The 24993-nt window shown below is 35.0% G+C and overlaps 1 protein-coding gene, 2 long non-coding RNA genes and 1 other non-coding gene across 5 annotated transcripts in view; all 4 read right to left on the bottom strand.

Moving 5' to 3' along the window:
- LOC144844447 (histone-lysine N-methyltransferase SETDB1-like) overlaps nt 1-24993 on the bottom strand; it is a 258872-nt gene that overhangs the window by 186207 nt on the left and 47672 nt on the right. For both annotated transcript variants that reach the window (XM_078701370.1, XM_078701379.1), the window contains exons 5-11: nt 24284-24401; nt 23706-23796; nt 22913-22986; nt 11630-11762; nt 8729-8849; nt 6953-7067; nt 1755-1919 (exon numbers count right to left, since the gene is read on the bottom strand). In XM_078701370.1, coding sequence (XP_078557496.1) covers nt 1755-1919; nt 6953-7067; nt 8729-8849; nt 11630-11762; nt 22913-22986; nt 23706-23796; nt 24284-24401 — 817 coding nt within the window. The remainder of the gene's footprint in view (nt 1-1754; nt 1920-6952; nt 7068-8728; nt 8850-11629; nt 11763-22912; nt 22987-23705; nt 23797-24283; nt 24402-24993) is intronic.
- Nucleotides 3957-5712, bottom strand: LOC144845257 (uncharacterized). The gene is made up of 2 exons (XR_013612524.1): nt 5660-5712; nt 3957-4081 (listed from the first exon to the last, which is right to left on the bottom strand). It is a non-coding gene; the product is annotated as an uncharacterized LOC144845257 (long non-coding RNA).
- Trnav-aac (transfer RNA valine (anticodon AAC)) lies at nt 12089-12161 on the bottom strand. Its single transcript has one exon. It is a non-coding gene; the product is annotated as a tRNA-Val (tRNA).
- On the bottom strand, nt 19522-21765 carry LOC144847768 (uncharacterized). The gene is made up of 2 exons (XR_013613789.1): nt 21408-21765; nt 19522-20768 (listed from the first exon to the last, which is right to left on the bottom strand). It is a non-coding gene; the product is annotated as an uncharacterized LOC144847768 (long non-coding RNA).

The raw sequence follows: 24993 nt of genomic DNA, 5'->3' as shown, positions 1-24993 counted from the left end.
GTAAGCCTAGAAGGCTTTGTAATTTTTAATTCATGTAGGCTGAGACAACAACAAGTTGTTGTCTCAGGTGTAGGGCTACTACAGGTCATAAAATGCTACTTTAAGGTCATAGAAACATTAGCGTAGATCACTCGCGGCAGATTTTGAACATGGCAAAATTAATGTTTCTGAAACCCAAAGGGTACTACAATTTACAAATAATTTGTATTTAATCTTGTAATTACATTTATTAATAATCTTGTAATATTTCTGGGAGATCGTTTAATTTGAATTCAGAAAAGTTATATTAAATTCGTCGCATAAAGTTTTGTTTGTCACCATAGCAGCTGGCGCTAAAAATATAAAATATTAATCATGCCACCAAGATAAGAGCGCGCGAAAGCATAGCCAACAAGGTTAAAGGTTGTTGAGCATGTGCAGTAAACAATATATTAGGCACGCGACCGTTTCGTTGTTAACGACGGTTAATTATACTGTGTTTATTTTGTAACATTGCGGGCGGTCCGCGCTCTGTAGGTTAGAATCATGGAAGCTTTGATCTCAAACTGATGCATATCCTTCTATTCCTTAATCCATGCTAAAAAAAAACAACTTTGTCATGCAGATCGTTCCACTTGACTGATTTCTTTGTAATTGAGTCATAGACCAAACAAAAGGCACATTAATCCAAGTTTACAATCAGGACTACAAAATGGGGGTTTCTATTGATCACAGAGGTCCCTATTTCCTTGAAATTTGCAGGTTTTTTTTCAGATTTTCCCCTATTTTAAGTGCAGATCCCCGCCTCCCCGAAAATTGGTTATTTCGCCCTGAAAATTGGTTATTTAGGCTATCTAGGCAAGGCCAAGAGATTTTTCATCTAAAACAACTGATATTAACATTTTCTCCCAAAAAAAACATGTTATTTCACAATTAATACTCCTGGCACTGTTTAAAAATGATGCCCAGTATTTAAACAAAAGCATTTCTTATGCCTTTGTTTCACGAATTAACAGTCAAGCCAAGCACATGTGACATTGTTATTGTTGTATTGCATGTCACATAACTCTTCCCTGGTCACATGCAATATGTGTCAATAGAGTCGGCCGGTGTCCACTCACGAGATGAAAAAGGACTTTACTTTAAAAAGATTTTTTACATGCAAATGTCAGTGAAACACTTATTTAGTGGAGAAAAAGTACTTTATTAACAAAATTATCGTAGGCTTAGGTGGCTAGGCTATACCACGCTGGAAAGGTGTCTGACATTACCCATTGTTTAGTACTGAACATAGGCTGGTGGTAGGTAGGCCTGGGCCTAGTCAATTTGGTATTGCCAGATGATGTACGCTCGAGATTTTTTGTATAACTTAATATTAGCTTATATAGTGCCCTCTATATAATTTTAAATTATTTTTACTTTAACTCTCTATTGTTTACCCGAAATTTCGTTTTTTCAACTTGGTATCTCTGTGATCACTACAGCGATATGCGTAGTCTACTAGAATTAGGGTTGTTTTGTTATGGTGGGCTCCATAAAGCAAACAATTAAATATCCAAATAGCATTAAACATTGTTAGCATGTAGTTTTTAATTATGAAAACCCTACTGGTTGTCCAGGCATAGATCAATTTATAAATTTGGCATCCTACTGCATGGAAAATATTACTACTGCAGGGAAACCTGCATATTGCTCATCGTTCTGGTATATATTCTTTGATTTAACATATTTTAACAATATTTTTCAATTAAAAAATGAAACAAAAAAAATCACACCTGAATCTTCATAAATTGTGTAGTTGCTTCCTTGATTGGATTCCCAATTTGGTCTGTTAGTTTCCCACTGCCTTTCTCTTTCAACCCAGTGGTATCTTTGTCTGTGCTGCTTACGATTTTTAGAGCTTTTACGTGCTGTTTGCCGTGACCGCTCTTCTGGATTTACTTTAAATATAAAATATGAACAAACAAATTAATTGTAATAGAAATGTGCAAGTGGCAGCATATTGATGAGAAAATCTGTGAAAGATTATAGGGCCTGTTTCTGCTGATTATTATTATTTTTTAATCAATTATTTTGGGCAGCAGAAACTGCGCAAAATGACTACATACGATTAAAAAATTACCGATTAAAATACTCAATCGATATCATGTTTTAACAGCAAATAACTGATTATCGCTGAGAAGTTTTTAGCTGCAACACAATACTGTAGAGATGAGATAACATGTGATTGTTATTATTTTGTGGGGGACAATTAAGACTGTAGGGAAAATAAAAAGAATTCTGCGTTAACACCATTACATCCCACCAGTCCAGATTAACGATGTCTTTCCTGACCCTTTTAGGCCTGTCGTTGCCCAAGAAGTAACACAACAGTGAAACAAACTTCCTCGCTGATGACGTGCGCTCTTATTAATATATAATATAACATCATTATTCTGTTTGTTATATGTGGTAGTAGATATTTATTGGGTCATAGTCAATTGAATATCTATGATTGGATTTTCAGAGTTCAATTTTTAGTTTTTAATCATACGTGTGAGAGTTTTAGGCAGCGATAGGATGTAAGCAAACCAACTCATCCTGGCCTTCCCTAATTTGAACTGCATTGTGGGTAATGATGTCGTGATTTTAAAAAAGCGCTTACCAGATAACTTTCAATTGCAACATAGAAAATGTTGTGGTTTGCGGTATTTAACTTGCGGAAATAATCGATTATTTTGATTTTTTCAGCAGAAACAGACCCATTTGTATATAGGCAAAGTCAGTACTGTGGTCATGTTACAAGAGTTGTCAAAACAATATAGAAGTATCTGAAAACTTAACAACATAAAACTTCTAGAAAGTAGGAAGCTTTTTGCCAATTTTCCTGACTGCATCATAAATGAAATGGAGCTGGATGAAAAGGTTTAATTATGCAAGGAACTATTCAGAAAGTAAAATCAATTAGCAAAGAAGATAACAAACTAAAAGAAAAACAAGTACAGTAGTTGATTGTGAAAACATTTTCATCTGGTTTTGATTTAGTAATGAGATATTGCAGAAAGCTTCTTCAGGTTTACATAAATAATAATAATAATATAATAATAATAATAATAATAATGTTAAATTCATATAGGTTAAAATGCAAGGCACCTCTAAGCGCTGAACAATCAACAACAAATGTAAAAGCACTAATTAATTAGTTAATGTTGAAAAATGCAAATTAAAAAGGTGGGATTTGAGGAATTGTTTCCTGATTGAGTTTGGAAGGGCGTTCCAAAGAGCAGCAGCTGACCAGGAAAAGGCGCGTTGTCCATAACATTTTGTTTACGGCCGTGTAGGTATAGGCCTGAATAAAATCTCTGATGATGACCTTAGTGTCCATTTTGGCTTGTATGGAGAAAGGATGTTGGAGCCATATTATGATTGAAGTGATTCAAGTGATTTAAATGTGATGAGAAGAATCTTGTACATTACCCTCTTCTCAACTGGCAACCAATGTAGCTGTTCCAATATTGGTGTTATTGGATATTGGGATGCAAAGAACCAGACGGGCAGCAATGTTCTGAACACGCTGGACCTTAGCAATAGTCTTAGCTGGAAGCCCATAAAGAAGAGAGTTGCACGAGTCTAGCCTGGATGAAACAAATGAATGGACCAGTATTTCTGTTGATTTTAGCTTCCGTACATGTCTAATCTTGCGGATGGAATTCATTGCAGATTTGCACACTTTGTCAACATAAGCAGATAAGACAGTCAAAGATGACTCCAAGGTTTCAAGCAGTAGGTGATGGTCTGATCATAGAGTTACAAATTTTTACAGAGGGTGTCCAGTCTGGAGGTCAATGGCGAGAAGTAAAATGAATCAATTCAGTCTTGGCAGCATTCAGTACAACCATGTTATGTATGTACCATAACTTGATTTCGGCGATGCAAGTTTCAAGCTTATTCACAGCCCCTTCACGATCTTTTGGATGGAATGGGCCGATGACAGAGCCTTGAGGGACGGCAGAATCAATAGGAACTGGATCAGACATTGTAGAATTGATTTCAATGGAGTAAGTTCTTCCATTAAAGTAAGATGAAAACCAATTTATAGCAGTACCGGTTATACTGTAGCCTGCTTTTTTATAGTTGCTCCATTATTATCTTTCTGTTTTTGACAGTATTTTCACTGAAAAGTTAGAAGTCTTCTATTTGTTTTTGCCTCACGATCGATCGAAAAGTGGGTAAATTACAGAAGAAAAACAAAAATATCAATCCGCGCGCAATGCATTTTGGGATTTATAGCGGGCCGCTAAAATTATTAGAATCGCTTTATTTTTCACATTTTTAATATAAATAGATTTCTATGGTCGGAACTCATTATTATATTATTGTTGTGGTAATCAGTCTCTGTTCCGATTAGCAGCAATCTTTATTTGTTGCATAATTGTGCTAAGTAGATTTGTTTATCTCCGATTTAGACTTCATCCACCTGCGCTCAAGACGTCACCGTTCTATTTTCGCAAAGAGATGAATATCTGCTTAACATGGTGCATGTGGACGGAGAGTTATAGTTTGTTTCACAAGAGGGGCGTGTAAATGGCGTATAAATGACATCACGGATGAATGATCACGCTGAAAAGCTTATTATGGCTAAGTTTCATTATGACAAAGATAATATTGTGAACATTTAAAAACCATTAAGATTGAAGTATTTCAGATCATCGGTACACAAAATCTCTACAGATCATCACAACAATATATCTTTGTTTACAAAGCTTTGCATTCTCTTCTTCCATCCAATTTCTGATTTCAGATTTTCATTCCTATTCTACTAGAACTTGCAACAAACTTCATCTTCCTCATCCCAAACTTACGTTGCTTCAACACAACGTCCGTTATAGCGGTGTTAAATTATATAATGACCTTCCTCCTGAAATAATTGCAACCCCCTCCAGGAAAATTTTCTCTCATAAAGCCAACAAAATTTCTTTTGTCAAAATATTCTCAGTTACATCTCTAGAGTTAATATGTCGTTCGGTTGGTGCTCATTATTTTTTTATATTTAATTTTCTTACTTTGAACGCACCGTTATTTTTATTCTGTTCTGGTTGATTTATAACAGTTTATACCATCCTCAGCTTTTATATCACATGATCGTTTGTTCTTTTTTACGCTTTTTACTTGCCCTGTCTTGTCTGTGTGTTTGTGTACGTTAATGAATTTGTAATTTTTATTTATATCATTCATTTAGGGTTAGCTCGCCACAAGGTCTTTTGATTAATAGAATTTCTGTTTTTGATCTGGCGTTACTTTTTGAGTTTTGCCCTCTTCCTTTATATTACAATTTATATTGGATATTTGTTCTTATTTTATGTGGAAGAAATAAATGTTGATCTGATTTGATTTGAGAAAGAAAGAAATAAAGAAGAACTAGATTTGAACTCGTCACTACGTACGAGTTAGGTTATTCGCCGCGGAAACGCCACATGCTCATCATACATTAGAATATTGCGCACAGAAAAATTATTATGCCATTGTCACTTGAAGAAAATGAAATGTTAGTGTGCCCTCTATTTTGTGTCTAAGTATATACAGTATACACTATATACTGTATACATACTACATACAGTGCAGAATAGGTGGAAATAACGGGATCCGCCTTTTAGTCCAAATTTTAACATGATGACGTCATCATAATGAAACACAACACAACAACTTTGGAAGGGAATTATCTGAGCAACAACATATTAACGTGTTGAAGAAATTTGGATATGTAGAATATGGATGCGCTCTTTGAACTATGACGCAAAATATGAAAATACGACTTTTATAATTCAACTGGCCATATGATGATGTCACAACATCTGATGCGCAAAATGTGTACATGAATTTGTATCTACAATTCAACAGCTTCCAGAAAATGTTTTAATCATTCTGAGGAATTGAAAATTACTGTAATGATGAGAATAAGTCTTTTGATCATGACGACGTCATTACAAATTTTAAAAATGGTAAATCATGCGAAAGATAATTGATTAATCTAGACAATATCAAAATATGGGGAAAATGGAATACGGATAAGTGGAGAAACGCTCTATTAAATGTGATGAGCTATGACAAAAGAGACAAAAATCCTATATTTTATATTTGAGTGGCCATACGATGACGTCACAATGTCCGGTTTGACATATTGATGCATGATCCGATATCTACAACTCATCTACTTCCAGAATATGTAATAAAAATAAACTTCAGAATGTAGTTTAGAAACTATGCAATCACGTTGAAATTTTCATCAAAAACGTGTGTAAACTGTCCAAATTCAAAGTGCTCGTATGATGTGATTTTAAGTCAAAAAAGTTGGTAAAATTAGTACAGGAAAAAATATGTTTTCGGCGCTATGTGCGCACTGAGTGCGTACAAAATTGCGCTCACGTTGACATTTTTACATGCTTAAATGACATGAAATGCGTAGAAAGTTGATTAGAAATTGATTTTTTGCAATTTAAATTGTTAAACGCATGTGTGTGTGTGTAACGATCTGTGAAACATGCCATTTTTTCCCACAGGAAGTTAGCGCATGATATAAATTACACTTTTGCTAAGTTACAATTTAAATTGTTATATGGTTTTCGATCTATGTTAAATACGCGAAATTCATAAAATCACTGCTGCTGCGCGACTCTAAAGTCATATAACAAAGTTTCTTGCACATCTACAGATAGAGTTTAATCTTCTGACAAAGTTATACATTCTTATGTTAACAAGAATTAGGGATACGCTGCGGACAAAATACCTGGAAAGAAACAATAAGATAGAAAAGAAAAAAAAGATCATGACAACAACAAGGGGTTATCCGCCAAGTGCGGATAACCAAAAATAAAGATTTATACAATAACAATAGGTGATCATTTTATTCTAAATGATCACCTAATAATAATAATAAAGATTTCATACAATAACAATAGGTGATCATTTTATTCTAAATGATCACCTAATTTCCTACCTAATGTTGGAGTTTCCACATTAATATATTCAACAACAGGAGCATTACGTTTCACAACTGTATGACTTGTGCCACGTATCACTTTGCCTCGAAGTCGTGAAGCCTCAGCAGCCATCTGTTAAAATAAATCATTGCATTTCAATTTTAGTGATTAAAAAAGAATGGAATTGTTTTGGCAGCGTTTTTACATCTAAAGAGTTAAGCAAACTTCAAGCCAAATTGCTAGGAATTATGAAGTACAAATACCAGGTGATTGTTTCTTGTATATCTCGTCGACATTAAATTCAGTATTCATTCAATTCAATATATCTGTATTTTAGTCAGGTTAAAAGATGTCATAAAATAGGGGGCCATTTTAATTTGATTAATTCACAATGTGGCTGTATAATATTTTTATTGCATTTAAGGCAACATTCTGTATTTCATAGATTTTTACAGTAGGCCTAGTACTGCACTTAGGCTATAGATAGGTACTATGTACGAACTCAAGGGCATAGGGTGCGTGGTACTTCGCATATTAATCGCTAGATAATATACAAATAATGAATGTTTATGAGTGTAATGGTACAAATAATGGCATGAGGTGAATGATGAAAGGTTATATCAACGAGGCAACGCCGAGTTGATGTAACCTTTCATCATTCACCAAATGCCATTATTTGTACCATTACACGAATATTAAACATTCATTATTTGTTTTATATAACATCTAAATAGATTCCTGTCATTTGAATCAAATATAAGGTAGCCCTAGCCAAGAGGCCTACATTTCATTCAGATTGATTAAAACAGTAATATTATAATATTAAATGTTAATGTTATATTTATATGGATTTTATAAACACACCTACTTTAGTGTTAATTATGTCAACAAACAACCAAATAATCCTATGCTTAGCAAGGCTAAAACGCCTAGGCTAGGCCTAGCCTAATACTAACAGGCCTAGCTAGGCTAGACCTAGTGTAGTAGTACTAGGCTAGATTGGCTGAAAGGCAAAACTTCGACAGACAATTGGAACTTATCTTGACTAATTATGGTTTTTACAACGATTCCACGTCTTGTAGGGATGTCCCCATTAAGTAATCAAAATCCTAAAAACGATCTAAAGCTAATTTAAATGCCTTTTTGAATGAAATTAGTACATATATCTCCAAATCGTACACAAAAATCTGCTGCTTTTGCATATCTCGCGGTGGTGTTTACAAACAGAGGCAGGACGACAGGTGGCGCTGTTGTATTTCAATGTAATTTTTGTATTCTAAATTTTTTTTCATCCGCGAAACGTTTTTTTTTTTCGTACACAAAATGTTTAAAAAAGTACTATTAAACGATCGTTTAATAGTGCGTACTATTGCACGCCATGTGACCCACAATCGTCCAATCAAATGACAGGAATTTATTTAGGTGTTATATAATATTAAATATATCGGGCATAACTGCTGTATTTTTCAATCATTGATCTCCTTGATTAATTGATAACAATGGTGTTTATAACACATTACGACAGACGCGTAGCAAAACAATGCGTCTCATAGGATCGCGAAAAAAATATATCTCTTGGAATCGAAATCAAAACACAATACCTTGTAGCCAGGAAGATGGAACGTTACGTTGCAGCAATTTTTAGCTGTACTGTAATGGTTTTATGCAAGGGTACAAATAATTTAATTTGGTGAAAGATGAAAGGTACTATTTTCATCGTTTCCCTCATGGTCCCACTATTGGTACCAACTCATAAACATTGATTATTTGAATACAATTACAAATATACCTACCAATTCTCTGTGTAGAGGTTCAAGTCGTGGAGATCCTCGATAAATCCATTCAGTTCTTTCATCAATAAGAAATTTCATGTTAACCAAGCTACCATGAACCTTCAACACTCTTGTTTTCCACCTAAAAGAAGTAAAAAAGCAATTCCATAAAATAATAATTTCAAACTAGACTTAATTGGTCACTATGACGAGGTTATATGCATTGATTTAAATAATAAGATAATTGATTTTGTAAAAGATATATTAATTTTGATGATATTTATAACAACAAACTCAGATAATATTTTCACTAACTTTAAGAACTTCGAAAATAAATTTTGACAGTAATAAAGGTTCAATAGAAAATAAAAACACAAGGCTATATATGGGAATGTATATTACAAGTTTGGTGTATGTGTGCAGTAAATGGGCATTCACATAGTGCATGAAGCTCGGTCTGCACTTTGCTGCATTTACAAAGATGTTCAGCGGGTGGCGTGCGAGATAACCGCCCAGTTTCTATTCTAAGGTTATGTGATATAAGTCGCAAACGTGAGAAAGCTAACATTTCATGCTCAGGTACATTACCATCAAAATAAATCGAGTCGAGATAAAGGATTTAAAGTGAGACAATATGTACTAATAAGTTTAGTATGTGTGGATTCTAACACCTTTCTAGGATTGTTTGTTCGTTTGTGGACATAATTAACACTAAAGTAGGTGTATAATATAAAAATAACGCTTAAAAAAGAACGACGTTTCAACTCCATTATCAAGTCCAATGAATAAAATATAAAACAACAACTAATTAAATAGCACAAGCCAAGGGTCAAAGTTTAAATAACAAAAGACCTATTGTCTAACATCCTGTCAAATGAAAAGCTTAGCTTTTACAGAGTCACTTTGTTTATTCAGACTAGGTTTTAATTGTCTGATATACAACATTTCATAGATAAGACAGTCAAATTTGTTTTTGCATTTCCTAAGTATGCTAAAACATGAATTAATTTTACTTGGATTAACAATCACGTTATGATCCTTTAAATGCTGTCCTATTAAGCATCTACTATGTTCAACAATGCGTTGGTAGAGGTGTCGGCATGTATATCCAACATAACTTGCATCGCACAAGTCACATTTAAATTTATACACAACACATTGTTGACTTATAATAGTTGGTTTCTTTTCGACTTTCCTAATGTTATCTTTAACTTTTTTACTTATGAATACAGGGACAATGTTTTTGTTTATCTTGTGACTTAGTTGGCATAGTTGTCGCTTGACGGAGTTCGCAGATTTCTGGTCTTTGAATGGCAGGATGATTCGCACTGGTATTTCGGATAAACCTGTTTCACCTTCTGCAGTGTTGTTATTGCTCTCTGCTGGTTTAAAGTTCTGTATGGTTGTTGTTATTAGTTCATCTGGATATTTCAGACGCTTAAAAATCTTCCTTAGAATTTCACATTCATCATTAAAAAGCTGGTGGGTCGACGATAGTTTGTAAGCCCGATTTAACATAGTTATAATAAGTGACCTTTTATACTTGTTGTCAACGTGACTATTGTAGTGTAGCAATAAGCCTGTGTCTGTTGGCTTTCTATAAACCCGTGTGTGCAATTTTTCCAAATCTTTGGTTATCAGCATTCCTAGGAAAGGGATTGAATTGTTCACGGCAGTTTCCATTGTGAACGCTATCACAGGATGGGTTGTGTTGAGTAAAGCTAAAAATTCATTGGCTGCATCTAGATTTGGCATGAATACTAGTGTGTCATCAACATACTGTTTGTAGTATTTGGGCATGTGGTTCAGATTCAAGGCGTTCCTTGATGTGGCACATAAATACATTTGCCATAAGGGGCCCTAGAGGTGATACCATTGTAACTCCATCAACCTGTTCATACAAGTTACCATTAAATTGGAATAGCTGATCTTTCGTTGCTATATTAAGGAGTACAATTAAATCGTCCTTATCTAAGTTTAGTCCATAATTATCGTTGAACCAGTTGTTAGTAAATGCTTTATCAGCAATAATTTGAATTGTCTTGGTTAAAGGAACATTTGTGAATAAGGACGAGACATCATATGATACCAAAATAGGTGTGTTTATAAAATCCATATAAATATAAGATTTAATATAATATTAAAAACCAAATGTTACTGTTTTATTCAATGTGAATGAAATGTATGTAGGCCTTGGCTAGAGCTACCTTTCATTTGATTCATTTATTTAGATATTATATAAAACAAATAATGAGTGTTTTATATTCGTATAATGGTATAAATAATGGCATTTGGTGAATGATGAAAGGTTAAATATCAACTTGACGTTGTCTCGTTGATATATAACCTTTCATCATTCACCTCATGCCATTATTTGTACCATTATACACTCATAAACATTCATTATTTGTATACTATATTACTGTACTATCTTCTTGATTCTCGTCCATTGGACAGGTACCTGCTAGTAGTACTTAATAATACTTTATTGGCTTTTCATTAAACAACGTATCTTCAAAATCCTTGTTTTAACATTTAAAGCTTTATCTTTTTCCCCGTCATATTGTATCACCCAACTTTTTCATTGATATGTTCCATCTCGTCGCATTTCCTTCTTTCGATCATTTTTTAATTTTTCAAATACCGAAAAGATGAAAATAAAGATTTCATCTTTTGCCGAATGAATGAAATTATTTGTTCATTTGCATGAATATGAAACATTCAGTATTTGCTGTATAACACACCTACCTTTCGTAAAGGCCAATTTTGGACATGAACAACAAATATAGAAGGCACATATTGATTTTGAAACGCAGCGAGTCAACAGCCTTGTGGTTGCCCACTGTGTAACAACAGTGAACGTGCAAGAGTTCAATGGAGTAGTTAATATACTCAGGTTATAATAAAAAATAACCAGCTTACCATCTACCTTTCCATTCTGTTTTTAGAACTTGCCCATCTGTTACACGAACCATGGGACGTTCTGGATACTTATCTAAGTATTCTTTAATAAATTCTCTTGAATCTTCATGGACATCTTCCCATACATAATTGCCTAGAGAAAAAAATAACAACTACTTTGTAGATAAAAATAATATATATTAAATAGATATTAAATTTATCAAAATAAAGAAAAAGTGGGAATGCAAGTTTAACACATTGACTGCCAACTTCGCATTTATGCGAACAGGATGCCACCACTCGCTGTGCCAAATTCGCAATGTGAATAGGCTAGGCATTAATGGGAATAAATGAAAACAAGCACGAATGTGCGATACTCGGGGTACAGCAAAAAAAGCTGTAATGACGTTATAAGACCGTAACGTCACATACACATCAAATACGGCTATACGGTACCATCTTCGAAAGTTTAAAAAAAAAAGGTTTCGCCCGGGCTCGAACCGGGGACCTTCTGCGTGTTAAGCAGACGTGATAACCACTACGCCAAGAAGCCGCATATAACTACATAACGCTGTGGTGTGCGTCACACATTGTGGCTTCTTAATTAAACAAATTAATTAACAAAAAAGCATGAATGTGCGATACTCTGGGTGCAGCAAAAGAAGCTGTAATGACGTCATATGACGGGATGTGACGTCACATACACATCAATAACCTCTACCAAATACGGCTATACGGTACCATCTTTGAGACATGATATGGCTGCATCCGGTTTGAAATTTAAAAATATGGCTCTATAGCTTTGAGGACATGTCCCTATAGTATATCCATGCCCAATCCCAGCTCAATATTACAACGAATAAGGGAGGAGTAGTACTTTAGAAATCGCACTTTTTACTCTATAGTGTCCAGATGGAAGAAGAGGAGAAAATGAGTAAGTCCTAGACTCGGGTACCCCGAGTAAAAATAGCCTAAATAACGTTTTCTTTGAGTCTAATTGTATTGACATGCATATTAAACGAAAGCCAATGAACTATTCTATATTTTAACGTGAACATTTGTAGAGCTTATAATGAAAATTTGAATATTTTTAGGTTAAATGTCGGTTTTAAAATAAAAGGAAGCTCACTTCCACCCTGAGTCGTCGCTGCTGTGCTTGATGACGATGGCTCGGATATTGATGTCGATTACAATTTAGGCCTAGCTAGGCCTAAAGAAAGTGATGAAGGCCAAGGCAAGGTGGTATGGATGAGGACTTATTAATTATCTAGGCCTAGTAGGACAGCCCTAGGCTAGGGTGTGTAGAAAGCGACGACCATTAAAACTACCCTAATGCAGTTTTAATGATGCACTCTTGGCGTTCCATATCTGTTCGTTTGTTCGTGTCGAGACATTCAGTATCAAATGGCGATATTTCTGTATTTTTTCAATCAATTGCTTGCTTGCGAGTATTATATAAGGTATGGTTTAAAGATCTCTTGGCTATGTTCGGCTTCGGGATGTTATACCACACTTAGGCCTAGGCTAGGCTATAGGGGTCGTCGGTTTCGTGTTATGGGTCGTCCAATTCTAGGTCGTCCAATTCGAGGTCACCCGGGTCGTTGGGGTCATCCAATTCGAGGTCGTCGCTTTCTACACACCCCCCTAGGCTACTATTATATTAACTAACTTGGCCTAGACCTAGCTAGCTGTGCAAATATTGCTAAAATAAAAATACAGTAGATATGTAGATATGTCTGATGAACATTTGTTTTATTATTTATTTTTTTAATTTTTCAAATTATCAATATAAATTCTACCCGGTCAAAAATTGTCTTTATTCTGACGTTGCTAAAAAATGAGCTGGCAAGCAGGAAATACTCACTGAAAATGAAATGAACAATGGGCCAATAAACATCCAGCAGTCAATGGGTTAAACAATGACCTTACTTTAATGGGACAACTGACCTCGATGACAAAACATGAACTTTATTTTAGGGCCTTTCTGCTGAGCAGGAATAATTGGTTATTAACCGATTATTTTTTTAATTGATTATTTTTGGGCAGCAGAAACGACGCAAAATGAAATAACCGATTAAAAAATAACCGATTAAAAACACTCAATCCATTGCATGTTTTAACCGGTTATTTCTTGTTTTAACTGATTATTGCGGAGCAGTTTTTAGCTGCAACACAATTAGCAATTATTGATCACACTTTGACCTCTAGAGTATGGCAACCCTCACTCACAAAGAATACTTTTTATTTGCGTAATCGATGACAATCAGCAAAACAACGATGTGGACCGATGAGATAACATTTGTTATTATTTTGTGGGGGAGAATTATACCGAGAGACTCTAGGATTCTGTGTTACAAGTACATCGTTACATCCCACCAGTCCAGGATAACAATGTTTTGCATGTCCTTTTTTAGGCCTGTTGTTTTCGGTAGAAATATATAGCGTAGCTAGGCCCTAGAGTAGAAGTAACGGCGAAATATAGGCAAAATGGACCACTTTTTTTTTAAGCCTCTAGGCCTGATGTTTCCAAAGTATAAGATGCAACCTGCAGCTCTAGTTTTAAACATTCTCTTAGCTCAGCCCCAACCATAAAGCTGGTCATATTTCGAAGTCACAACCATGATAGGGACTTACATATTTTGTTTCATGTTTTGAAGTATAATAAGTCCAATTTCCAGGACCTCCAACTCTATTTTTCTAAATTTTCTTAGCTCCATCCCAACCATGGTTGTCTGGTTCTGTAGACTTAATTTTGTTTCATAGTATCATTAATTTGTATAATTTCAACTTCCGAGGACCTAGCAGCTCTATTTTTCAAAATTTTCTTACTATACAGATCAGCCCAAGGCACGCATTTACAATGTTTGCCCCCCCTCTGCGATAAACAATATAGGCCTACCTCTTCGCCTGTGGGTACCGTACGTTTTACATTCGCGTATATTAATTTTTCTACGCTACAATATACCCGATAAATATAGGCATATTTTGAACTTTATTTTTTAAATTGAAAAATATGGATAGAATCATCGCGCATCGTCTTTTTGCACGCAGTATTTTATTTATGCATTATAAAAAATGAAAAAAGTGGCTACCCTAAATCTGATTTAAATGGCCTCAACATCTTGTAGTAACCAATCAATTCAGGAAATGTTAACGTTTATTTCTAACCAGCTCGATGAAGAACTCTCAATATTTTTCTATTATGCTTGATGAAACAATTGATATCAGCATATCTGAATTATATATTGATGGCGATATGAAACTATGTATAAAGTTTATAAAAATGATCGAAACTATTCAGAGCAGCAATAAAAAGTAAAATGAAACGATCGCTAACCATGTTACTTGATATTACCCCAACAAATAGCTTAGCGCGCATAGCCCCTCGTTGGGGCTTTTGGTCCTTCCATCGGGCAAATCCTGTAATTTGTAAATGTTTTCTTGGAATCTAAAATGTGTAGTGTTGATGACAAGAGAATTTGATAAATTACAGTATATCTGCGATGGACATGCTTGTGCGTCTTTTCCTGTGCAAATCTTCTTCCTACTATCTTCTTCTTTAAAAGGTGCTTTAAGCCTCATTCGCACTGGACTTAATCCGGTCAAATTTTAGAGTGAGATCTTGCCGAGGTCACGGGTAACATTTTCGGTAACTCTTACCTTCTTTCGCACTTGGACTAATTAGACTCGGTAAGTCTCCCCATCAGCTAGCGTCAAACTTACTGAGCCATGGAAAGTAATTGTTGAGGGCGCTAAATAGTGACCCCTACTTCCGCTTTGAGTAAGCGCGCATGCACAGCATGCAGAAACCGAAAATAAAAAGCATGAAGTTGACATTTTCACCAAGCAGTTCCTCCCACGAACACATACCTATAATGGCCGAGAAAAGAAAAAGAAAAACAGGAAGCGAAAGGAAAACCGGGAAAAAAAATTGGACACACTCTGAAACACATGCGTTAATTGAAATCTGGGGTGAAAAGACCCATCAGGAAGGTTTTAAAAGCATGAAATACAAGAGTGTGGACCAGTATATGTGAGAGGCTCATCGAAACCTTCCCGGATTGTCAATACAATACCTGGGAATCGAATCGATAGAATCGAATATTTGAAAAAAAAATATCGGGACGTGGCCGGGCAACATCGCCGTTTTACGACGCAATATTAGATAAGAATGTAGGAATATGTATTTTAATTATCACCTTTACCCTCTCTCTCTAGGCTATCTAAGGGTAGCCGAGCAAGGGTCTGGCTAGGCCTAACCTCTCTAGGCCTAGGCAGCAGTCACCACTAGTAGTAGTAGTAGACTACATAGGCCTACCCGGTTTTCGGTTAGTCCCCTCTGACCCACCTCTGACGGAGGGCTAGATTCGTTGGTTGACATTCAGGCCACAAAACACGAATAATAATTGTGATCCTTAATAATTATAGACACTGGTGCACCACCCCAGAGTTTGGCGGTGGCTACCCTCACCACCCCCCACCTATATGTTATATACTTTATTGTAATTCTTCAGGGAGACGACCAATGAACAATGTGAAAGCTCATCATCATTGCGACCTAAGTGGTTCGGAGGCTGAGGAGGAAATGTTGGTGCATGTTGTTTCGGATCTTCCCTCTACTCTTCAATCTAATATTCTCCAATATGCTGATGACAATATTCTTCAGGGAATATTCAATCAAACTTTGATTCCCTTATCCTACAATCTGATCTTGACAATATTCTTTCTTGGTCCAACGTAAATAAAATGTCACTTAACATCAATAAATGTAAAGTTATGCACGTTTCTCGCTCTCGAAATCCCACTCTCTACCCTTACACTCTTAATGATATCCCTCTATCTCTAACTAACATCCATAAATACCTTGGCATTACCCTTAATAGTACCCTTTCTTGGCACGACCACATTTTACCTGTTCACTCTTCTGCCTCCAGGACTTTAGGATTTATCCGTCGTACTGTTGGTACCAATGACTCTCATTCTCTTCTTCTACTTTACAAATCCTTGTGTCGTCCGAATCTGGAATATGGTGCTCCTGTGTGGTTTCCACATTTGGCTTCCCATCTTACTCTCCTTGAAAAAACCTCAACGCATTCTTACAAAATACTCTTTTCCGGGTAAACACTTTGAACGTCCTACTTACGCCTAAAGATTAGCTCTTCTTCATCTTCCTTCTTTGACTTCTCAGATTGATTTCCAAACTATTATCTTTGTTGTCAAATGTTTATACACTATTATTGATCTCGATGATTTCTCGTCACAAATTTGATCTTCTATTCAGGCCACCCTTTGCTCGAACTGTCTGTCTTCACTTCACTCTTTCCTAGATTCTGTAAACTTTGGAATGGTCTTTCCTCAGATTTAAGAGACCTTGCTCTCCTTGGCAGGTTTCGAGAATTTGTGACTAGTCTTCGCCAACACTATTTCCATTCCTGATTTCTCCTCTCCTTGCCTCTCTTCCTTTTGATTTTCCCTGGGTTTTTTTGTGGTTTTTTTGTTCTTAACGTCTTAGATTTTAATTTATTTAACCATTTTTTTCTTTATTTTGCTATTTTTATTTTAATTCATTTTTTTTTTAACCATCATTTAGCCTATATTATATTTATATTATATTTTATTTCTGTTAAAGGAAAGTCTTTAAACAGTAATTGGGTTCGCTTTTGACAATCCTGGTTTTTTGTTTTATTTTGTATTCTGTTGTAATTGTAATGAGCCGATATTGAATAAATCAAATCAAATCATGAGGGACAGGTTGCTGAGCCGGCCACAGGACCGACTGATGCTGAATCTGTACATGATTCAAGTCTGGAAACACAGCACCAAGGTATGTATCGTACGGTATATCTTTATTTTTTTCCCTTCATATTTCAGCAATTTAACCAGGGAACAGATTTGCAGTCGAATTGTCATTCTGCTACACACTCACTCTCATTTGCATATTTCATGTTGTTCATTGTTCTGAAATAACTCACTAGTAAATTGTATTGAAAATAAACAATGGTGATTTACATCAATTATCTAACTGTTATTTTAGGTGGTGTCTCATTTCAATCAGCAATTAACCAAATTTAATTGCATGTTAACATTAGATAAAAATACATTGATTGATTGATACATTGATTGTTTTAATTATTTTTTGGAATAATCATTATATGTTTACCTAAAGATAATGAAATTGATTAAAATTATATTCGGACTCTTCATTTGAAGTTCGACCGCCACCAGCACAGGATGATGGCCCTGCACCAAAACAGGCGAAAGACATGTTAAGCACGGAGCGGAAGAAGCAGGCGAAACATGACGGTAATGATCTTATTTTGTTTGATAATTATTATTTGGATGGATAATGATAATCATGAATGTTCCAAAGTTTGAGGTTACGATAACATGAATTAGGAATGTTGATGAGTATGATAACATATTTGTTAATGTTGATGGTTACAATAACATGAATGTTGATTAATGTACCATGACTTATGAATGTTGGTGGTGTATGATAACATGGATGATGGTAGTTAATGTAACATGACTTGTGCAGTGCTGATGGTTATAATGACTTGCATTTGTGATTATTTAAAATTTCGACTAGTTACATTTTTGTTTTGCACCAGGCTCGGTTTTCAGAAAAAGACGTGGTAGGAAGTCTCAAGTTGAGGACGCAATAGATAAATCAATGACCAAGCTGATAGATCATCAACAAGAGCAACTTGATAAGTCATCCAGTGCACTTATTGATTTGGAGAAGGAACGTCTCCAATGGGAAAGGAGCCTAGAAGAGGAGCGAAAGCGAAGTGAGGCTAAACGAGAAGCCCGTGATCATGAAGCGAGATTGGAGCAAATGGCCATAGATGAAAGACATAGACAGGAGAACAATCAGTTTCTTTTACAATTGGCAGGCATCTTTGGTAATGCCATGCAAATTTTTGGTGGTAACAACCAAAGTGGTCCCACATATTGGCAAGATCCCCATAATATATAGTTTATTCAACTGCTAATTTCAGATTTATTGCAACATTTTCAATACATTAGTTGGGATCAAATTTTGTTTTGAATTTAAGCAATATTGACCCATTATTCAAAAACATTACATTGACAGCTGATTGCCAAAGTTTCTATTTATTGTTAGTTTGTAGTTAACATTTATTTTTTAACATAACCTATCATTTTATGTATTTATAGAACAGCAAAAACACCTTGTCAATTTTTATGTACTGATATATATATTTAACCAAAGCTTATTTGCATAGTAGAGGATTACATTTTAACCAAATCAAATCGTTTTCAAGCGTACCATGCTCTATATATAACTATACAGTTTTAAGCATCGACTTACTAGAAATAATTCTACTACAGCATTTGTCATTTTATTTTATTATGTGCTTGCTGTATATATTTTTAGAATTTAATCAGTTTTACCAATTAGATCAGCAATTGTTTTTAACACAGATTCAATATACTGTAATAACTTTTAACACTAACATTTTTTTTCTATAGTTGTGTTGTGTGCTAAATTATATGACATGTATTGGTGCTATTGTACAATGCAGTATTGGTTAGTTCTGATATTAAAAGGTTTTTCAAGATTTTGAAAATGTTTGTGTTTCAGTTTTTTAGTCTTTAAAAAAGTGAACCAGTCAGTGGGATATTTTGTAAATGTGCAGATTTTATTAGAATAGGTTCCGGTATATTGAAATTAATTGCAATGTCACTTCATGCTTGCTAGTATAACAGAAGAAGTTGGTCACCACAGCTGCTCCCCATCATACCGAACAAGATGTGGCATAATATGGGGTCAGATGTCAGACATTAGATCACCCATTAGTAGGCCACATCAATAGCGTAAAAATCATGCATGTGTTAAATATTAAAATACAACAACCAAAAATAAAACAGATAAACTACATTTTAGAAAATACTGTAACAATGTGTTTTATTAACATGTAAAGGTTACAGCTATTTAAATAATAGTGTACTGCATTTCAATTTGTATCAATGGGACACAATTAACATGATACTGCATTTGGTAAATCCTAGTATTTAGATTATTTACAACTGTATGATACTTTTACCAAAGCTAATAATATGGGTGGTTCACAAAATATTGTGTAAGGGTTGAGCGGATGTGGTTCTCATCAGCAACATCCTCATCAGGGTTATATTGATTGCCATTAGGTTGTTCCAGTGCATTGTCGACAAATTCTTCATAGTCCATGTTCCAGATTTCACAAAAGTTATGGAGTACAATACATGCAGTCACAACAACATGAATGTGTTGTGAATTTGTATCATTACGCTTCATAATCGACCTCCATCTTCCCTTTCGCCTGTCAAACGTGTGCTCAACTATTATGCGTGTACGGGACAATCTCTCATTAAAACGTTTTTGGGATGGTTAGCCAAACCTTCGGGATATGGCTTCATTAGAAATTTTGATAGTGGATAGGCAGAATCGCCAAGCAATACAATAGGGATTTCTTCACCATCAATTGTTTTGGTAAGTGCAGGGTAGAATGTTCCTTCTGTCAGCCGTTTAAATAATCTGGACGATTCATACACATATGCATCATGACACTTGCCAGGATGGCCAACATCAAAGTCTATAAATTTGTATTCGTGGTCCACCAGCCCCTGTAACACAACACTATACCATCCTTTCCTATTATAGTAGTCGGTATGGTATACATTTGGTGCAATTATAGGGATGTGTGAACCATCTATGGTCCCACCACACATGGGAAAACCGATCTTACGTTAAAAAATGTCCAACATCTGTTTAACGTCATCACCTTAATAGGGCGTTTAACATATATAGGTTTCAGGTAAGTACACAGGGCTCTACACACGTCCCAGAACGCCTCATATGCAGTTGTTCTCCCAACACCAAACAGGTTACCTATAGTTCTAAAGCATTCACCGGTTGCCAAACGATAGATCGTCATCGCTACTAGCTTCACTATGCTGACAGGTTGTCTCATCCAGGTGGTCGATCGTACAATATGTGGATGCAGCTGGTTACACAGTAGATGGAATGGTCCCCTCATCATTCTGAAATTCTCATACCATTGACGGTCATCATATTGCATTAAGCAGTCAATGTCCCACCATTGGTTGCTGCGGTTCCTGCTCCAAATGGTGGCTGCAGGTGCACACATAGCAGACACTAAAAAAATACATAAAAATAATATCAGTTATTATTATTAATATTGTTAATTGTAAAAGCACAGTATTACTAGATTGATATTTTATTTTGTAAGGGAGTAAAATAATAAGGACAATTAAATTCATAAATCTAAAGTCAAAATAAATGATACAGTACACAGGTGAAACAAATGTTTATAAAAATGTTATTTATTTGATTGGATTGAAAGGTACAATTTTAAACTTCACCCAACAAATAATTTATGTAGGAGTGTAGGCTCACCGAACAATACACACTATACTTTTCTTTAGACGGAACATGTTATTGTTAGCCATACCTAGTCCTACTACCTAGCACCACCATTTGTGTATTTTATAAATTATATAGGCTAGGTTAGAGAGGGCCTAGGCCCCCATAATACTAAGCCTAGCTAGGGCTATCCCCTAGCCTAACTTAGTAGTATGCTAGTAGGCCCAAATAGCTAGGCTAGGCCTAGTAGTAGTAGAGTAGTAGGGTTCTATGCTAGGCCCTACATAGGCTAGTAGAGAGGCCTTTTTTTTTATCACTGCCTACTAGGCCTAGGTAGGCCTATACTAAAATTTTTAGTAGGCAAGCAGCGATCAAAAACATAAAATGCGTACTATTATTGACATAACTTACGGATTCCAGAGATTAGAATTGCTATATTCAAAATAGCCTCCGATTTGGTTCGTTGTTGTTCAATGATGCTTGATCTGATCAGGCCAAATCACCCAATCTTCGTCTGATAACATGGGGTGCAATACGAATGTCTTTATCATCAGGCCTAGTTCTAGCCCTTTGATGTTGACGAGAATGATGTTGGATTCGATTGTTGTTAGGCATCAACAAGTCGTTCAAAATGTCATACAAATCAGCCATGCTGCACAAAAGCAGGCAACCGACAGTAGGCACGATGAAAGCAAAGAAAATTGTGTAATGATGAGCAGAATAAAAGCAGTATAAACGATCAAAAAGCCGAAACCCAGAAAGAAAGAACAAAAAAATTGTTCCTGCCAAAAAAGGTTTTTTATGTTATTTTTGTGATTCTAGGCGATGGTTCGACATTATTAGATAGCTTATCTTGATTGTTTTATCGTACATACAGCGAATTCATCTTAGCTGCTTTGATTTGATTTATTTCGATACCAATCATCAGGGCCTGAAATTCACTTTTTTTTCCACTAGCAAACTTTGCAAACAATTTACAGTAAAATAGTTAAAGTCTACAAAAAGCTGAATATAGGTATAGACGCACTCCAAGCTTGTGGTAGTTAAAATTGTCAAAAAGACATGCTTTCATGCTAGTCAAATCAAGGGTTTTTCAGCCTATGGACAATTTGACCCAAGACATTTTTTTTACAGTCACAACTTTAGTTTTAGGCAGAACAAAATTGACAGTATGTATAAAATACTATTGCAGAGGAAAAACTTAATTTTATATTGTTTATATCCAGACATAATTAAAACATTAAATTTAATTGCCACTGTGCAAAATTATAGGCCCTAACCAGTTTAAGCTACGCCCGCCTCACTCATCAGTCATGATCCGCCGCTCGACTCTCCAGGAAATTTCCCGTCGCGAGAAGCATGATGCTGGTCTCAAATATGGTGGATTGATCATCGCTAAATTAATAGCTTGAAAACAGGTTTTTATTTAACTATGTTATACTTGCCTGATGAATCTTTTGGCCATTGCTGTTGTGATGCGTCCATTTAAAAGTGTGTGCAATTATAATAGACCTAGTACTAAACAGCCATAAAAACCCTTCAACTACGACAACTTGTGGTATGTGCCTTAGAGACGTTCTTATCCAGCGTGAGATCGTCATAAACAAAATTGAGTCCATTAATTATGAGGTATTAACTATTTAAGAACATATTAAGCATGTCGATTATCGATTGATAATCCCATATTCCGTACTTATGATCGTAATCATCGTACTAAATACACATGATTTAATGTGTTAGGAGAAAATTTGCTGTTTATAATGCACATTGTTAACAACTGTGGATATACTTGATTGTACTGCAAAATATACATAGTAAAACGGAAAATATCTGGCCTCTTAACCGTAATAATTAATTAGATGGAGCCAAGAAAGATAACACTAATCTCTAAACAATGCTTAAAATCAAAACCTTACTTGCTTCATAGACTTTGTAAATGTTATCACAGTCCATATACTGAGCAAACCCATCATCAAAAAATACCAAAAATCTGAGAAATATAGATTAAATATTACATTCTTAATTTGGAGATGCAGGGAAACAATATTTCTGGTAAACTAATGGCCAACATAATTCGCCAATATGAAAGGATAGAAAAGACAGTCTCTGGCAACAAATTCATTGGCATGCACAAACACCAATCTTGTTGCATCTTGCAATCAACAAAGGCCTAACATATAGGCTCTGAAGTGTATTAACATTTTATCAAGGTTTTACAAGGATTTTAACTGTTTTCAGATATATTTCTATATCTTTGTAAATTTATCAATGGAATAAACACTATAATTACAAGCCAGAGATATGTGTAGGCCATATCAAAATAACACCTCCTTTTGGTGAGTCAGTAACAGAGTATACACTACTTGCATAGTAGATTTTTTACTTTTAATAGAAATTCTATCAAAATGCTTGGTTTATTTTAAGCGATGTTCTAATGGGTTGTTATTCAAAGCGGGCCGTTTATGTTTATTCAAATAAATACGGTAAGATCAAAACAATTAAAAAGAAAGATTTCATCTTCTAAATCATCTTCTTTTTAAAAGAAATTTATGTGCTTTATTTTTATTGCTGCTTTGATATCTTCCTTGAGACACCTGGCATGATTTAATATCAGTATAGTCTATTAAATTAAATATAATCTATTTGTGAATTTGTAACAAAATTAAAGTCGGTAATTAGTAAAGTTCTGATGACACCTGATTAACTCACTTATGTTTATTGTAAGGTAATGGAGTTTCTGCAATAATCCCAGCATATAGGCATTGTTTCATAGTACTATCAGCATCATTGTCATATTTAGCTATAAAAAAAAAATGTATAACTTAATAAAAGTGAGATACAAAACTTTGATAACAAACACAACTGAATCTTCTGTTTGACAGAATGAACAGATTTTTACCACCAATCAAATCTGTTTGACAATCAAACTGTATATTCATAAGCTAGAGCAGTTCCACAACATGCTTTTCAAGCAAAGCCAGGGTGTTGCCACTCTGGCTTTGACCATTAACAGGCCCGTAGCTAGGGGATTTTATGGTTCAAGGGAACTCACCTTTTACAGCAAACCCGCACCCATGATATGTCCATTACCCATTTCTGACAATCCATTCGATGTTGTAAAAATGGTCCAGTATTGCTTTTAATTTAGTAATCGTTAGGCCTTTTTCTAGATTGACGATGACAAACAATGCTATGCACAGGGAAGCGTACCCAACAGAAATAATTATTAGATTCATTCTACGTCTCTTTTGAAAATTCCACAAATACTAATGAATAATTATAATTACCAATAATCCTACTGCCTACACAAAGTTCTTTCCAATTCATTTTATTCTTCAAAGCAATATGTTTACATGATAATATTCCACGACTTCCTTTCCTATCAAACTTCACTTTCACTTTTACCTGTACAATATATATTTTTGTACAAAATGTTAAAAGAAATATTAATAAAATTATTATAAGAGACTGTTAGAAATATAATAGGTGTCAAAACATTGCTATGTAAGAAGTACATTGTTCTAGTCAAAGATGTCTTCAGCCCAATACATCAAGAATCATCTAGGAATTAGCCTTGTTACAACCGCTAATGTAGTAAAACCTCCAGCTTATGTAGTAAATACAAAATCAACACCAGCTAATGTAGAACAGTCAACAGATAATGTAGTAACGAAAATTGTCTCCCAGCTAATGTAGTTTTACTGTCGCCAGCTAATGTAGAAAATATTATATATTTTACAAAACTATGTCTAGTAAAATCATGTGCAAATGCATCTCTTTACATATTTATCAGTCTATCCACCTCTTGTAAGTGACCGACTTTTAAAACATCTCGTAAGTGACCACCTCCCAAAAAACAGACCGTACATCGTAAGCCACCACCCTAGTTAGCGACCACCTCTATTGAACGACCACCATCTCTGTTAAGGAACCGCTTCTTATAATCGACCAATTCTCGTATTAGCGACCATCTCTCTTAAGACTACACTTCTCGTAA

This window comes from Antedon bifida, chromosome 1 (assembly GCF_963402885.1).
Source record: "Antedon bifida chromosome 1, ecAntBifi1.1, whole genome shotgun sequence".
NCBI lineage: Eukaryota > Metazoa > Echinodermata > Crinoidea > Comatulida > Antedonidae > Antedon > Antedon bifida.
The sequence above is the reverse complement of the archived record's forward strand: the minus strand, read 5'-3'. Positions and strand labels throughout refer to the sequence as shown.